The sequence below is a fragment of the Lissotriton vulgaris genome, chromosome 12, assembly GCF_964263255.1.
Source record: "Lissotriton vulgaris chromosome 12, aLisVul1.2, whole genome shotgun sequence".
Lineage (NCBI taxonomy): Eukaryota > Metazoa > Chordata > Amphibia > Caudata > Salamandridae > Lissotriton > Lissotriton vulgaris.
The window spans coordinates 413,559,853-413,576,950 of NC_141700.1; the positions used below are offsets into that span (position 1 = coordinate 413,559,853).

Below are 17,098 nucleotides of genomic sequence, written 5' to 3' on the forward strand. Positions count from 1 at the left end.
GTTCGATCGCGGACGGGCACAGACGAGCTGGACTCTGGCTTGACTCCGGCGCGCGATCGGCGCGCCCGCAATGCGCGTCCGCTGCGCGGAACCATGCACGTATGTTTTTATAACGTCGTCCGAGCACGTTCCTAGCGAGCCCACACTAAGATGGCCGCTGTTGTTGTCACCCAGTCCCCAGAGATGACGGCCCTGCAATCGGCCCCACCCCCAAAGAGAGTCCGAGCAAGTAGGCTGCTCTTGACTGAGAAAACGCTAAGAATCCCAGGTATGATACACCTTTCCTCCTAAGTGGTTGTTGGTGTGGCACAAGACAATTTTCAAATTTTAAAAGTGCTAGCGTGGAGAAATCGCAACTATTAAATCAGCGCGAAGGGAGGGGAAAGGACACACAGGGAAAATCGGCAAATCGGCAATAATTAAAATCATCAAGGTTAAAAACGCATAACCTCCCTGACAGTAGTTAAGAGTATAAAAATGTGTACACATGTTTTCAATGTTTAGCAATATGAGGCTATGTATAATGTTCTTAGAATGCTCTCTGATTAGATGCAAATATTTGCAGAAGCTTGAAAGCAAGATTGATGATTCTTTGCTTTCAAAATGAAATGTTCACAAAAAATGCAAAAACATTAAGCTAAACTACTGAAAAAAATGTAGGTACCATTTCTTTGCAGCATTAGTTAGTAAAATGGGTTGATGTACACTAGTATTTCCCAAAAATATTCAGAATGGAAAATCAGGGTAACCAGTTTTAATAAGATTATGGGAAACATAAAAACAAACAAGCATTGGTAAAGCAAATAAGTCTGAAATTGTTGGTCAGCCATTTAGTTTTGTCAATGTGTGACTTGTTTTGGCATGGTTTTTGCAAAGCCTTATTGGGGTAGGAGCTGCCGGACCCACACCATTGTAACAAACATTGGTAAAAGCAAAATTTGTTTTGGTCTCAAAAAACACACATTGCACAGTAGTTCCTGGCACTGAACAAAACAACTGTGTGTCAATATGCTCCTGAATACTGTAACTCACAGTGAAGCTAATTGATAGACAGAGACAACACTTTAATAAACACAAAAGGTCATGGTTAACGCCAGACCGAATTAGGGGCTCAATTATTAAATAAAGTGCACCCATGTACTTGGATTAAGTGCGGATTTACGACTTTCGCGAATTCACAAGACTTTACAGAAGTAATAGTACTCCTAGAAAATATTTGTGAACTGCATTTTAACATGAGAAAATCTGCAGGTGTGGATGTGCTGATGCGAAAATCTGCATGTTTGCAAGTTTACTCTCCCTCCAACCACTTTTTTCCCCAACCCTGGAAGATGTTTTATGTCTGCCATTGTGAGGAGTAAATATCCAACCTTTCTCAGTATGGGAAAAGATTAGAGAATAGTTGGTGAAACCCCTTAAAACATGCAAGTTAGTAGGTTTGCACAGACTCAAAAGGGCATTCCAACCCTGGAACTGTTGCTTTACATTACCTTCAGCTACTGTATGTAGATCTGCGGAAATGTGGCAACAATAAGGGAATTGCTACTATACAAACCCTACTATGGAAGGAGCCTTGGCCTAATCATAAAGGTTATTTCAGATCTCTTATATAATGACATTGCTCCCATAATTTGTTGTCGCATTACATGGCATAAAAGGGACAAGTGAATTTTGTTACAGGACAAGTAGATTTATGAAGCAACTTGCCCCATGGACAAGTAGATATTTTATTAAATTCCACACCCCTGGATGATGCGCTGCAGGATGTTTAAGTGCACAGAAGAGCCCGTATGCCTGTCAAAATTAGCTAATATAGCAGTATCTTCACATGCAAATAATATTGCTTTTTTTACAGTCGTGAATGCAAAAATTGCATATTATCTCACAAAACATCAGAAGCATTTCTAAAATACAGCATGAAAACTGACTGTTAATCAAAACTTGATTGTCACCTTTCCTGTTTATTTCCAATGTCTCTCTCCTTCCCATCATTCTTTTCCAAGCCTCCTCTCTGAGAATGATCTTCAAGTCACATGCATGTTTGCCTTAATCTTTATTAATCTATTTTTACAAGCAGCCCACAACTTGTTTCAAACATCATAACCTCTTCTTACTGGAAAGACATGCCCCTACAGCTAACAATCCCTAAATCTCTTCTATTAATCCACCAACCATCTGCATTAACTAACATATCCCTCCCCCCCCACCCACCCCCCACACTGTAGTTCCGTAGTTCGTGGGTCCGTGGTTCGTAGATTCTGAACCCGTTCAATAAAGGTCATCGGAAATAGACAATTTTGGTGTCAGCGGACCACAAATCACGAGTGCGGTGAGTACGAGTGTTTTCGTAATAATCGATCAATGAGAACACTACGTATTCAGGGATTTCGTTTGAACCCTCGGGTTCCATTTTGTGTACGGCAGCCATTTTGTGTGGTTGCCCTCACATAGGCCGATGACTACGGCCGAACGAGTCCTTGGGACACGTACACCTTAGCTGACTTCTGAGTGACCTGGCCGAACTGACTCCCTTGCCCGAGGCTGACCTCGCTGAGCAAGTTCCTTGTTAAGCAGCTGGTCAGATAAAGATCAAAGAGCAGGACATTGCTGAGTTTATGGTACACTGCACCCACCCTTCTATCTTGCTTCTCATCTGTTTCTGCTCCTTCCTTTATAACTTAATCACTGATTTGGGTTGAGGTTTTATGATGGGTTTGTCCGGCCTGATCAAACAGGATATTGGAATGTGCTTGGTCATTTCTGGTGAGCTGGACAACGGAAAATGGGTTTGTCGTCATGCGCTACTTTTGAAATGTCACTATGTGATTGGTCAGTTTGTATGTAATCGATGCTAGCCTGGAATGTGATTTTTGGCATAAAAGACCATGCTCCGCTCATTGAATTTGTGCAGTCTCTAGCGAACCACCCGTGTTGTGCTTAGTAGACCTCGGTTCCTGGTTGCAGCCAATAAACTTGGTCTTTGACGTCATCAAGAAGTGTCCCGTGTCTCTGTTTGCCGAGGCAGGGGAATCCAAAGACTTCGAGCGTTATCCCTGGCACTGCTGGGTTCTAAAACCTGGTTCTTCAACACGCCTCACCCTTTGGCCCACTAATGATCACACCTTACTCCTTTTAGTTTACTCTACCTAAAAGAAATTTGCGTGAATACTTGAAATGGTTTCCTTGAGCACACAAGACTAATTCCAATAACCAACAACCAAGGACACTGGCTTAACCACTAATCTTGGGTTCCGGTGAAGCATGCAGCCCGCATAAAGCGCTTCAATGTCATACCTGGAATAGTAAGCTCTTTATAAATTCCTTTACATTATAATACAATACATGCATCTCTTTTTTAGGATTTTTTTTACAACAGCTAAATATACTGAGCGCTCAAAGACAAAGTGCTAATAAATATAAGCAGGCTGTGCCTCGTGGATTATGTAATGTGCTTCAAACAGCTGTTATATGCCCCTGTATCCAGCTCCTACATAGGTACCATCTGGTGAACATTTTTAAGGGTGACAACATTTGATCTTGTATCAAAGTCCTAAAACTACTAAAGCTTTCAGAATAAGTAAAGACCTGGTTGTTCTCCTAAGTTTAGCCAGTTTTCCTACTACTGTCCTACCTGCGACTTGCACCGGGATGCCTCCTTTTGGGGGCAACCGTGCTATCTAGAAATCCTTTTAACATAATAGGTCTAAAGGACTCTGACCCTAACATAGTTTATCGAGTACTTAAGTTCACTACTGACACTAAAAAACCTCTTGACAAAGAAAAACATGATTTTGGCAATGTATGCTACTGATAAAGCAACTTGAAAGCTTGCTGTGAATATTTATATATCATTCTTCTTGTACATTAAGTACTGGTTAATAACGATGGTGGCTAAAAGAGCATTTTATCTTTTGTAAATAAGAGGCCATCGTTTTAAGGAGCTTTGTGGAACAGGGTCCTATTTATTAATACAAGAACGTGATTTATGCTGTTTTCATTTTTCTGCTCTATTGCGCATGGGTAAAGTACTGTTTTAACGCTGATGTTCGTGTTGAATAGCATATGATAGATGGAAACCCCAAACATGCTAAAAATAACTGTGTTATACTTAGCTTTGTGTTTTCCCTGCTAGAGGCCACTCCTGGTGGGGTTATATTTATATTCATCTTGACTTAACATCTTAACCTGAACTATGAAACTAAGCTTGATTAAACCTACATGGAATATATACCTGGCTCATGGACTTCCTTTAAGTACAACAAACTGACTGAACTCCTTATACACTAGCCTGCTCAATCACCCAACTTAACACTAAATTCACGAGGTTACATTGAAACTCCTCTGAATTACAAAGTCAGTCAAACGTTTTCTGAAAAAAAAACAAGGCCTACATATTCAACCAATGCTCCTCCAAGATGCAGAAAGACAAGCGTGGCAGCAATGAGGAGTAATGAGTCACAGACGCGCTGAACCATCCTGCATGCAACATCTAGGACATGACGAACAGTTTGACAACTCTGGTGGTTGAGTATCCATTCAAGACGTTAGGGCCAGCCTACTTATAATGTCCTGACCGATACCGCCGAGTTTATCCTCAACTGTAATGGATTAGGAACGGCAGTGCCTCTCGTCAAACATAACGTTTTCCTTATCCATACACGTCAACTCAGAGAATTGTGCCCCCAAGTCTCACTCAATCGATAAGGACCACATCATATCACAGTTCCGAGAGAACGGGCAAGGGTCGCTGAACTGCCACGGCTCACGCACATCTAATTAGGATCAGAATAGTGGGAATAGTACAAAGAAAGAGTGAATTAGGTCAATATGGTCAACTGCAAAAGACATCAGAGGGAAGTGAAAGATCACACACCCCACGTACCACTTAAAACGAAGTGAGCTTAATCTTTGACTACCATAATAGCAATGTTTTTCCACAAGCAAGCCCAACACTCACCCACTGTACCCCTGACCCTAACCACGCTCGGCGTTCCTCGTCTTTCCAAGCGACGGTTGCTAACCACTAACGTCACTTCCGCAGCAGTAGGTCCCGAAACATTCTGAGCCCTTAGGACAAGCTTGCCTACAGTGCCGCTTTTGTAAAATACACAAAACGAGATCAAACGAGAACAGCAACTAAAAAGGCATTCTTGTTGCAACCATAAAATAAATCATTTGGAGAAAATTAAAGCAGTTTTTAAGTTTCATTTTTTAAAATTGTTTACATCATTTTCATAGCGATTCATCTTGTAGCACCAAAGTTCTTTATACGCTTTCATATTTACTTTTTGTGATCAATGTCATACACCACTTCTGGCAAAAAAGATGGCTGCTTCCAGTCCATACGATCCCAGTCCACATCTAATGCTCCTTCAGTGTAGTCCTTTGTCTATCTCTAGGGCCGCTGCATAATATTGCAGCTTCAGCTACAACGTGACGTATACGTGTAGTTTCAACGCAATTCCTCATGGGAGTTGTAGTTTACTACGAGCTGGTTTGAGTGTTCGGCGGCTGTTCCCAGACTCCATGAGCCGGCGTTCCACGCGTGTTGTGATAGTCACATGTCGGTGAGCGGAGACAGTGATATGAAGAGAAATGGGGAAAAAGATAAAGAGAAACAAGTCAAGGTAAGTGCACCTTTTTATGTGGTGCTTTATTTCACTCCTTGTGAGCTGCATAACTTAACTTGCTGTTTCTGTCCCAGGTGCTTGGAGATCAAACAAGGTAGGGGGATTCTAGTAACGTTGCTTTTAGGATTGCCAGCTGTCCCGTTTTAAGTAGTAATTTGGGTTGTTTTCACCACCCAGTTGGTACACGACGCCAAACATCCCGCCTTTTTATCCCTCGCACTTAAAGGTGTCACGGTCGCTTATTTTAGTTATATGTAGCGCGAACTCGACCCGAAGGTAATCGAGCATCTGTCGCATTACAGACGAACACATTCATTGCTTGGCACGGGGAGATTAAGTGATTTGCTCAGAATCACAGATGTTTTAGTCTCCCTGTCAGACTCGAACCTGGTTCCCTAGTTTCAAAGCCCTCCGCTCTAGCCTTTAAGGCCATGTAAGACAGTCGGAAACTGACTGGGAAGTCTTGAGATGCTGCTCTTCCGACCCTGCACACTCTGATCCTGGGATGTGAGACGTAGAGACCAGTTTTTAGGTCGAGCCTGGGCCGTGCATGCACTGCTTTGCGAGGCATGCTGTAATAATAATGTACACCATGGCTTAAAGCCCCTCCTCTGTTTTTTCATTTGTTCCTGTTCGTGCCTTTTAGAAAAGCATGCTTCTGTATGGTCACACGCCTAATTACTCCCACCTGCTACCTTTGATCTTACATTTCTTTAAAAATTAATTTACGTTCCTTCTCCTGGCACTATTTTATTTAGTTTTGGTATGCCTCGGGCTTATGTTAATGAACGTTCATGCCTTTACCTTCCTTATACATTTTTACAACTTCCTGAGTTTCCACTCCTAGATCGTATGCACATTCGTTTGTTAAATAAGTGCAGTTTTGTTTAACTCTTTGCCCCCTACTCGTAGGCTTAGTGGGTTGGGCCGTTGGCGATTCCGACGCGGGATACCAACAGCAAACATTAGCAGTTTGCATTTCCTGAGTTTCTGGTCGTAGATAATTTGCCCTTTCATTTAATCTCAAACTAGATTTTTATTTCGAATACAGATAAATGATTGCTCTCCTAATCCCACACACTGCTCCCACGCACCTCCAGCCAGCCCTATGCCAGGGTAAATGAGGGTTCCTGCCATTCAGGGGTTCTTCTGTTGGTCGCTTCTCTACGGAATTGAGTGTTACTCTGTTTCTATTCCTCTGCTTCTAGCCCAAGGATAGAGTTCTACTGAGCTGATTTTTCAAACTGCACTGTCTGTCCTCACTTGATTGTCTTTACAGTCATTTAACTAACAGACCTTCATGGCAGTCAAGACGCGCCTCCAGTCCAGAGATAAAATGAATGAAATGTGCTCATCTGCACTGACACTGGATTGGTGATGTCGAAGTAATGTTGTTGCACCTGAACTTATTCTGTAGGCTAATTACTCTAATATTTTGTATATTAAATTGAGGTAAATTGCATTAGGTATTAAACAATTCGACTTTATTTGTGGGCACTAAATGAATGTGGCATCCATCTTGAACTAACGGTAACAGAAGCGAGGAGCTCATTTGGCTGCTCGAAAGCAGTGTTTGCAGACGAAACAGTGGAGATTATTAGGCATTTCATAAAACATGTATATTCTGCCGCTACTCAACAGTGATGGACTGGAGTAAATCTTCAGTTTAGTTACATAGCATTTATAGAATAATCCAGTGTGAAAACATGTTAAATGAATTTCGTGCATTTGTAGGTGCCTTGTTGCTATCACCTTAAAAGGGCCACTGGAGCGTAGCCGCAATATTGGGAAACCAATTTATGCGCCAGGGTTGAATAAATTGTGTGTTAGAAAAAGAAAAATTATGCGGCATATCCTGTGGCACTGCTATTTTGTCTTATTGATTCATTAACTACCTGGGCAAATGTTTCTCTTCATTAGTACCAGTTTTAATGCCCGAATACCGCAATCAGCACCTGAAAGTTGATGAATAGTTAACATTTCAAGTATGTGCCAGTGCGAGGTACAACTTTGTGGAAGTTTTCAAAAATCACCTTTGATCTTCTCTTTTTTTTTTTCCATGATACAACATTATTTATGACATTTCCGAGATATCCATCAGATAGGAGATTATGTGGCAAACCGGGTAAATCTATAAATGGCCTAATTCCAGTGGACATGACAGTAAATTACTCAGTCAGTGAGGCCAATGTAAACATTAACTAGGTTAACATACATCATGTGTTCCTGCATTGTCCTTTTTTTGTCCCCGGTCCTCTCTGTTAAGGTTTCCAGTAGCTGCCACTTTTGAGTAATTGTTGTGACCTCATCAGTGTTTCCCATCTTCAATGCAGTCTGAGAACACACACTTACTTCAGGCATGCCACAAAGCAAGGTTATGGCTTATTGGAACTTTAAGTTCCTACCCAAATGAATTAGGTTTTAACAATATTTCTTCAACCCTACACCCATAAGTGAAGGCATCAAAGCGACTTGGATGTTCAAAATAGTTGACATTAGAGTAACCAACCAGCTCAAAATTGAAGAAGTTTCTCATTTATCAATCAATCAATAATTACTTTATTCAATTGTATTTAACAATCAAAAGTACAATAAAACATTCAAACAAAAAACGGTTAAAGCAGCCAAAATTGTCAGGCATATGCATAATACACTGCTATTACAAATGTCGCCACATGACAATAGACAGTAGAATTTTCTAAAAATTGTAAATATAAAAGGGTAGGTCTCGCCTGTTTAAAATTCAAACGTGCAAATAAAAGGCGTATACACTTTTGGTGCAAATTGGCCCATTTAGGGCCAATTAATACAATGTGTAAAGTGTCTAGTACAGAAGACTCATCACAAGAGCATACAGGAAGATCTTGTTGCCTATGCCATCCTACCACAAGCTGCGGGAATATAGTCAGTCTAAAGTATATTAAGTCTTCTGTGGTTCACCGGCATATCCAGTCTTAGATAAAGTTCCATTCTTTCACTTCTTTTGACCATTGTATGATGTATGCAACAGTGTTTACGCTGTGAGTCTTGCAGTCTAGATTCTTGAGTATACTCTAAAAATCCTTTCTTAACTTCTGCAACAACTAGTTTATTTTCTCTGGTGAGTTAAAAACATGCAATCAGCCCAATTTAAACAGGGTAGTTTTTTATATAACTCAGCCATGGTATACGATAACTAAAATTCAAGTTCATTCAATCTCTTACTATTAGTCTATTAAAACCCAATTCTTTTTTTTGTCCATATTGAACACCATAGAAGTATCGGGTGGCAGCATATGCAGCCAGATATGTGACCTGGCCCTATCTCTTCATGAACTATTTCTGACGGGACATTCTGTGGGATGCATAACAGTTTACTTAGGTATTTATTTTCTGCTGTTTGTATTAATATAGGAGATTTATAACCCCAGATTTCTGCCCTGTAGGTTGCAGCCGGGACACACTTAGCGTTGTAAATGTGTAATATGGACTTTATGTAAATGTGACCTAATCGCCTTGAGAAAGCATCAATGCTATGAGCCACCCTATTAAAGGTTTGAGGTTGTGATTTCAATAAGGGCTCCCAGTACAATCTATCATCGAGCAATATGCCTAATATAGCTAAACCTATCCACCTAACCTAGATTGTTATCCTTTATCACACATTTTCTAGTCTTGGTGCATCTATGTCCTAAAGTCATGGTATATGGTTTGGTAAAATACATTTTTAGACCCAAATTTTCCATAAATTCATAGAAATGGTTCAATAAAGACTGCAAGCCAATAGCTGTCCGGAAAAAAAGGGCGGAATCGTCCGCGTACAGCAAGGCGGGTACCATTCTGCGTCCTATCCTTGGGACGTCTTTACAGCTATCCTATAAAAACGTATCTAATTGATATATGTATAAAATGAAAAGAAAATGAGATAAAATACAACCCTGAAGCACCCCTCTCCCCAGCTTAAAGTGCTTAGTGCATTCTCCTGACGGGCCAAATCTTACCCTTGCTTCGAGCCCCATATGCAGGTTGTGCAAAAGTGCAACTATAGCTCCATTCATCCCCATGTCTCTCAGCACAGTCAATAGCTTAGATCTCACCACCATGTCAAATGCTGTGCTGAGGTCCATGAAGGCTAAGTGTATATTCTCCTTTTTTGCCACTGTATACTTGCTAACTATCAAATATAGATTTACATTCTGTTCAATCATGCCTGAATCCATACTGTATATCAGATAGTATATTGGTATAATTTGCCCAATCTAATAAATGCCTCAATAAAACCATACCCAATACCTTTACTTCTGCATCTATCAGAGAGGTCGGACGAAAGCATGCTGGGTCCGCACGCTCACCCATTATAATAGGGTCGGTGGTTGAAGTGTATTCGCAATCTCCAGCATATGTGCGACTAAAATGCTCTTCCCATTTCTGCGCCGGGATAGTTACACTTAAGTCTACTGCTGTACCCTCATTAAATAAAGACTGATTTATTAGCCTCCAAAAGTCTGTACTATTCCTTGTGTCGCAGGCCTCTTTAAGCTTATCTCACGCTTCTCTCTTCAGGGCATCCAATCTTACCTTACGAGCTAGAGCATATGCCTGCCTGGCCACCTTAACGGCGCATCTCTAACTTGGTTTACACTTTAATGCGATCATCAAATCTGTATGGGCCTTTGAGCAGTTCTTGATGAACCATTTAGGTCCTGCGCTAATAACCTTAACATTATCTCTAGCCAGGGCTTGGTGAATATCTTTGCAGATGGTGGAAAAAGAGTAAAAAATGGCCAAGTCATATGCGGCTTCATTCAGACAGACCTCAAAATCAGTACTGCACTTTTGGACCAGATTCCTTAAAAATTGCTCTGGGAGTACTTTCCCCCAACTAATACGCCTTCCTTGAGTTTTAGTAATAAACAGGTCTTTATGGATATTGGGCGTCTTTGCTTCAGGATCATTACAGCTAAACTTTGCAGTTATTTGGTTGTGATCACTAAAAGCATTCCATACTATTTTAAAATCTACCAAATACTGTAGCAGGCGAGCTGTTACCAAAATATAATCTATTCTCATTTATCCGTATTTTTATGTGGGAGTATCACAAACCTTTGTAAATTAACCAAATTATAAAATGGTAAACTAATGATTACACCGTCCTAGGAATTGCCAAATTTTCTTGTAAGTTCTAACTCAGTTGGCCTTGTTGCAAACACTCTCCCTGTGGAGTAGGTTGCTTAACCACATTTAATTGCGTAATGTTTCTTTACAGGTTTTATTTGCTTATGGTAGAGGAAGTCATACTCTGATGTGTGTGGGGGGGGGGGGGGTACAGTGTAAACCTGGAGTGTGTAGATGGTTTTTGCACTCTTAATTATTGTATTATGTATTCAATGCCTTAACAGTGGGGCTGGTTGGGCACCGCTCTTGCAAATGACCTAGAATATTAGCTTCAGCATAAATGTCATAATATTGTTAACTCTTGGTGATGGCCTCAGTGACAACGCCAATAGCTCTAACTGTAACAAATGTGAGACCTATTTGCATTGCAATAGCTAGTTTTGTTTGAAAGTTACCTGCAACTCAGAAGGTGTGAAGGACAATGAAGTTTAGAAGCATGTACATCTTTGTCGTCGTAATTTGAAGAGTATGAATGCCTGCAATGCTGTATTAGTTGCAAAACATTTAGTGCAATTAAGGTACTGTAAGAACGAGGTTGAACTCATTTCTATTTCGCTGCGGAAGCCAAGACTAGCCTGGGTCTCCTTTTATGCACATTGATGGGCTTTTATTAATTTTCACTGTAAGCAGAAAGGAAAACACAACTTTACGACTTAAGGAATGCTTGGAATCCAGCTCTTACCTCTGAGATGTGCTGAAAGGTTGGTTTTTATTTTAAGCATTTATTTCAAAGACCGAACTCGTGACTGAATACTGTTTTACAGTGTTATCAATTCAGATACAGTGGTGGAGCAGGTGATAGTTATCTACCAGAGTGCTCGATTAGCCATGCAAATATGATTGCAGTAACAATATGTAAGTAAAAATCACATTTGATGCCCTGTGTTTGGTGCTCATTTCTGTGCAATAAATCCGCGTTTTTAGGGGCTCACTGCTGCAGGGGTTCACCCTTATCAGTCCACTGGTCCTTAAACCAGCAAGATGGAGATTGGCACAGAGGCTGGAATATAAAAACAATGTTTATTAATCACTCATGAGTGGGGCTACATCGATACAACACCCTTGGGCACTGTATGAGGCAGTACAAGGAGTACAGACATCAGGGGTTCTTTCATATGAATTTGTTGCATTGTCAGCATGGGACCAAGGGGAGGTACTGGCACTTACAAGAATAGTTATTGACTAACATGGGCATACATATATGTCTCGGTCAGCAAAGTGGGAGGGGAGACATTTCTGTTTGCATCAGTTAAAACAGCCTGACAGTTACAAACTAAGACAGGTGCATTCTGGCAGCTACAGGTCTTTCTGAGCATGTGCAAGGCTCTGGCTCAGTACTGAAGGAGTTAATTATAGTTGATGACTCAAGCGAAAGACCAGCGCAGGCAACAGTGAAGATGGGAGAAGCACATGGCGAGCACATAGCTGACTAAAATGAATGCCACAAACAAAATGGCTTCAGCTTATGCTAACGATAATTCCTGCAATCTCCACACCTCCTTCACTGAAACGATTTCAAAGTTGTTCCATAACGGAATTTAAGAGGGCCAAGTAACCGGACACGTTTTGCCTAAGTCAAACTCTTGAGTAGTGTAGGAAAACTAAGACTGCAACACAGTACTGTTTACTCGAAGCCCATAACTTTGCAATCCTGGTCTATTTTGGTGATTAGACCGGAAGGCAAGGCACTTTATCCCCAGGGGTAATATGCAATATATGTTGATTTCCATTCCAGTTTTCTATCATCTTACCTATAGCGTTTTACTTGATAGAGAGAGCTCCTGATATTGGCAAAAATCATGAGCAGAGTAATGAGTTTAAAAAGTGATTGGCCAAGACCACACAATTTGGTCATGTTAAGGCAGTGGAAAAAAAACATAACTCCAGGTTCTATAGTTTCCAACTTGCCTGTTAGATCATAACTAGGATTACATGGGTCTAATGGTGAAGCTCCGCACTATTGACGCCACTGTGTGTGCTTAATGGTGTGCCATTTTGATTAAAACTGTGTTTATTAGCGGCTTATTTTGGTAAAGTGGTGAAGCTCGGGGTACAAACTATGTCAGGTTCCATGTTTCAAACGTATCAACTGGATCTCATCTAGTGTAGGGATCGTCTGACCACAGCAGTGCATAGCTATCCTTGTTGTTAGTGCAAAAAAGTGTTGATTAAAAAAACAACTAAAATAATATCTCTCACTATTTAAATGCAACTTGTTTTTAGGTCGAGTCTGGGCAGCCCATGCACTGATCTGCAAGGCATGCTGTATTTGAGTATGGACTTGAAGCCCCACCCACACTCCTCCCATATTTTTCATTGGCTTATGTCATTGTCCTTCGTAAACGCTGGCTTCTGATTTGTTAATAGGCTTGTTAGTTTCCTTCTTAGTACCGCCTTGTCTTTTGTAACCTCCCATTAGGACTGGACCTTTTACTTCTGTTGTTACATGGTATGTTTTATGTGTTCTGTAAGCACTATATTCTTTAATGAGTGTCTATTACTGCGGGCACGACATGCTTTCCTGCAACAACACTTGCTCTCTCGTTCTTTGGCTACAGCTCCACCCCTCACTGACCCAACCACCTCTCTGAGGTCTGTTTATTTTTTTCTTTTAATTTCTCTTCCCCCTACCCCACCACGCTGTTTAAAAAAAAATATATATACATTAGTAGATAGATCAAATGATTTGATGTTGAGCCAATGTCGAGGCTTGAACACTGGTCTCCAGCCCCTGAGTCTGTAGCTCTGACATTTGAGCCATAGTCTTTCCCTTTGTGGGGAGGTAGCAAGATATTATATATATATATATATATATATATATATATATATATATATATATATATATATATATATATATATATATTTGCTTGTATTACACTTTAATGGCGGCCACGCTCCTTTCCTTAAACAATCCGAGTCTAAGAAAAGGGGCATGGCAGCCATTAAAGGGAAAGTGTGGCACGGGGTGCTTCTACAAAAGAAAGCATTTGTTTGTGAACTTAAAAGGGGCGAGGCCAATATTAAAGTTAAAGCACCACATGGGCGTTTTTACAAACCAGCATTTACAATGCAGTAGGTGTCACATTTACGAAACTTGTAAATGCGAGACCTACTGAATTGCAAATGCTTGTTTATTACTCCCACTACTTGCAGAAATCGGGGCAAGGTCTAAACGAACGTAAGGACTTTTTTTTTTCTAGATCCTGATCCAGGTTGTTGTTAACAATCAGTGTTCCAGGCCCTTAGATACTATTTGATTCTAATTGGTTAACTACATCATTCCATTTACGAACTTGATTGCACAAGGGGAGTGCGGGGGAGCTGTCAAGGTTTGCTCTAGAATAAGGCAAAGGGATTGGAATACAGATACAATAATCCCTTGCTAAACTCAAAATCCTATCGGAACTATATTTTCTGAATAGACTAGGATCCTAATATAAAGGTTGGAGGTAGACATGCACCCCCCAAACATGTGATCTGTAACTCCATCTCTCTTACTCCCTTGTAAGTATTTTCTAAAGATTCTGCACATGTAAAGTTTCTCCCAGCATTTATAGTCATGCAAAATGGTAATGGAGAGTTTGCAAAATGGTAATGGAGAGTTTGCAAAATGGTAATGGAGAGTTTGCTAACCTACCGTAGACACATTGCGGTTCTTATTAAACACAATATGTCCAGCCAGGGTGTGTGCTAGTTACAGGGATGTTGATGAACTATATGTATAAAGAATGACTGCTACTCATAGGAATGTCGTGGCGTGAGATAATTGGAAACTATTTTTGTCGGTTGAAACAGCTAGGTCTAAGTATTCCTAGTAAACCTCCATTGATTGGTTTCAGCTCTAAGTGATTGAGGAGGCTATTCCACAGTTTTGGAGCTAGGAAGGAGAAGAATCATGAGGCCCTTCGCTTGGAGTTAATTTGCAGGATTTTGAGGAGTACTATTTCACCAGATCTTATCTTCTCATTATGTAACCTCTTAATTTCTCTGAAATACTAACTGGACTACTTTTATAAAAGGCCCTGTGGGCCAAACATACAGTTTAAAAAGCACTCTCTGACTTGCAGGTAGCCAGTGTAACTTCTTCTTTGCTGGGTGACCAAGTCATATCACATTCTTCCCTTTAATAATCTTGCTGCCCAATTTTGCACTCTTTGTAGTGTTGTCATTGTTTTGTCCGAAAGTCCTAAGTAGAAGACATTACAATAGTCCTGGTGTTAAAAAATCAAGGCCTAAACTATAGATGTACGAGTGTGACTAGAAAGCATGGGTTGCACTTTATGCAGTAATCTCAAATGCAGAAAACCAGAGGCTTAAATCAAGTTTACTTGTTGGTTCATATTGAGCTCTGTGTATGGTAAATCCCAAGTATTTTGTGGCTGGGGCTGACTAGCCTCCCAGAGCTACCGGCCACTAGCTAGGTGAATGTGTAGTGGATAGGGGGTCAAAGCACAACAGTTCAGTTTTCTCCCCATCTAACTTTAATGTATTAGTACACACACCCACTGCATTACTGCCTGCATACAGTCATGAAAGTTAATTGCATGCCTTGTCTTCTCCTCCACTGACTCTCAAATTTGGGTGTCATCTACATAAAACAGCAGAGACAACCCAAATCTCTGTGCCAGTTTTGCCAGCAATGAGATATACAAATGAAATAAAATGTCGCTTAATAACATGGCAAAACCTTCTTCTTTTGTTTTTCTTTTGAGGAGAAAGAGGATATCTTGACTGTGTGTGATTGCTTAAAAATGATGTAGGTCATTCTAATGCTTTTCAATGTTCTTCTAAAGTCCTTACTCTCCCGATCAAAGTTGGGTGAGAGACTGTGTCAGAGACAGCTCGGAGATCAAATAATCTCAGTGCTGCAATTTGAGCTTTATCAAGAAGTCTTATATCATCCAACACAGTTAATATTGGATCTTCTACAACTGGATGAAGACATTCGCCACCTGGAGGAAGGACAGCAGCCTCAAGCTCAACTCAAACAAAACCGAAGTCCTTATCTTGGGCTCCAACCCCTCTGTCTTTGATGACTCCTGGTGGTTTGCAATGCTCGGAACCCTCCCCTTGGACCACACACGAAACCTCAACATCATCCTGGACTCCTCACTCTCAATGAACCGTCGAATCAACGCCGTCTCGACCTACTGTTCCACTCGCTCAAACTGCTTTACTAGATCTTAAAGTGGATCCTCACAGAGTCCAGGAAAACAGTCACCCAGTCGTGCATCATCAGTAGACTCGAATATGGCAACACACTGTATGCCGGCACCACCTAGAAACTGCGGAACACCCAGAACGACTTCGCCAGACTTATCCTGAACATCCCATGTCGCAGCCACATCACCAGCCACCTGAGAGACCTTCACTGGCTACCTATCAACAAAGGAATTACCTTCAAGTTCCTCAGACACGCTTACAAAGCCCTCAACAATGCTGGACCAGCATACCTAAACCACTGCTTCTCCTTCACACTCCCACCAGACATCTCCGCTCTCCCCAACTGGCCCTAACCACCATCCCAACGGATCTGAAAGACCATGATTGGAGGAAGATCCTTCTCATACCTTGCAACGATAGCTCCTTGCCTCTGCACCTAAGGCAATCACAATCGCTGCCGAAATTCAGGAAGGACCTCAAGACCTGGCTCTTCGACTCACTCCCCCCACACACACACTCAGTACCTTGAGACACTATTGAGTGGTCACGCTTTAGAAGAAAACTGATAGATTGATTGATTGACTAGTGTCATCTTGTGTTTTATCCAACAATTTCTTTGTTTCAATATGCACTTTCAATTGTTTATCTATTTCTGTCCCCAGTGTTTTCACTGATATAGTCAGCTGCTGCGAAATAGGCTTATATAATTCAGTATTTACTTGAGGTCCACTGTTGTATTTTTACCAAGATGCAAAATATTTGACCTTCTTTCCTGCTTGTGGGCAGATGGCATAAATAATTGACTGATTACACGTTTGCTATTACTGGTGTGCAACAGTCAGCCACCAAGTGGAAGAAAGAGGCTGGGCAAGGATCCGTGGCGAGGCAGATTACATTTTCAGCATCAATCTTTGGACTTCATAATACTGCAATAGTTCAAAGTCCATTAAGGCAGAGACTAGACTTGACAGTTGAACGTAGTTTCGACTTTCGTCATACCCTGACAGATAAAACTTTTGACTGATATTTTTTTTGTATTTCTAAAAAGCCAATAAGTATTTACACAAAGTAAGTGAGCCCAATAGTTCTGTTTGTGTGAACAAACAAGAGCACGTACTTTTCACAATATTAAAAATATGGGTTGTTGCCTG

The 17,098-nt window shown here is 40.9% G+C and overlaps 2 protein-coding genes across 5 annotated transcripts in view; one reads left to right on the forward strand and one right to left on the reverse strand.

Moving 5' to 3' along the window:
- RPGRIP1L (RPGRIP1 like) overlaps positions 1 to 5,323 on the reverse strand; it is a 1,159,147-nt gene extending 1,153,824 nt beyond the window's left edge. For 2 of the 4 annotated variants that reach the window (XM_086945187.1, XM_086945186.1), the window contains exon 1: positions 4,958 to 5,042. The gene's annotated coding sequence lies outside the window, so the exon portion shown is untranslated. Of the gene's footprint in view, positions 1 to 4,957; positions 5,043 to 5,285 lie in introns of those variants that run through there. The other 2 variants (XM_086945185.1, XM_086945184.1) reach the window with 2 other exon arrangements.
- Positions 5,324 to 5,480: 157 nt separating this feature from the next.
- FTO (FTO alpha-ketoglutarate dependent dioxygenase) overlaps positions 5,481 to 17,098 on the forward strand; it is a 1,722,050-nt gene continuing 1,710,432 nt past the window's right edge. The window contains exon 1 of the mRNA XM_086945188.1: positions 5,481 to 5,627. Within this exon, the coding sequence (XP_086801314.1) occupies positions 5,562 to 5,627 (66 nt within the window). The 5' untranslated portion in view covers positions 5,481 to 5,561. The remainder of the gene's footprint in view (positions 5,628 to 17,098) is intronic.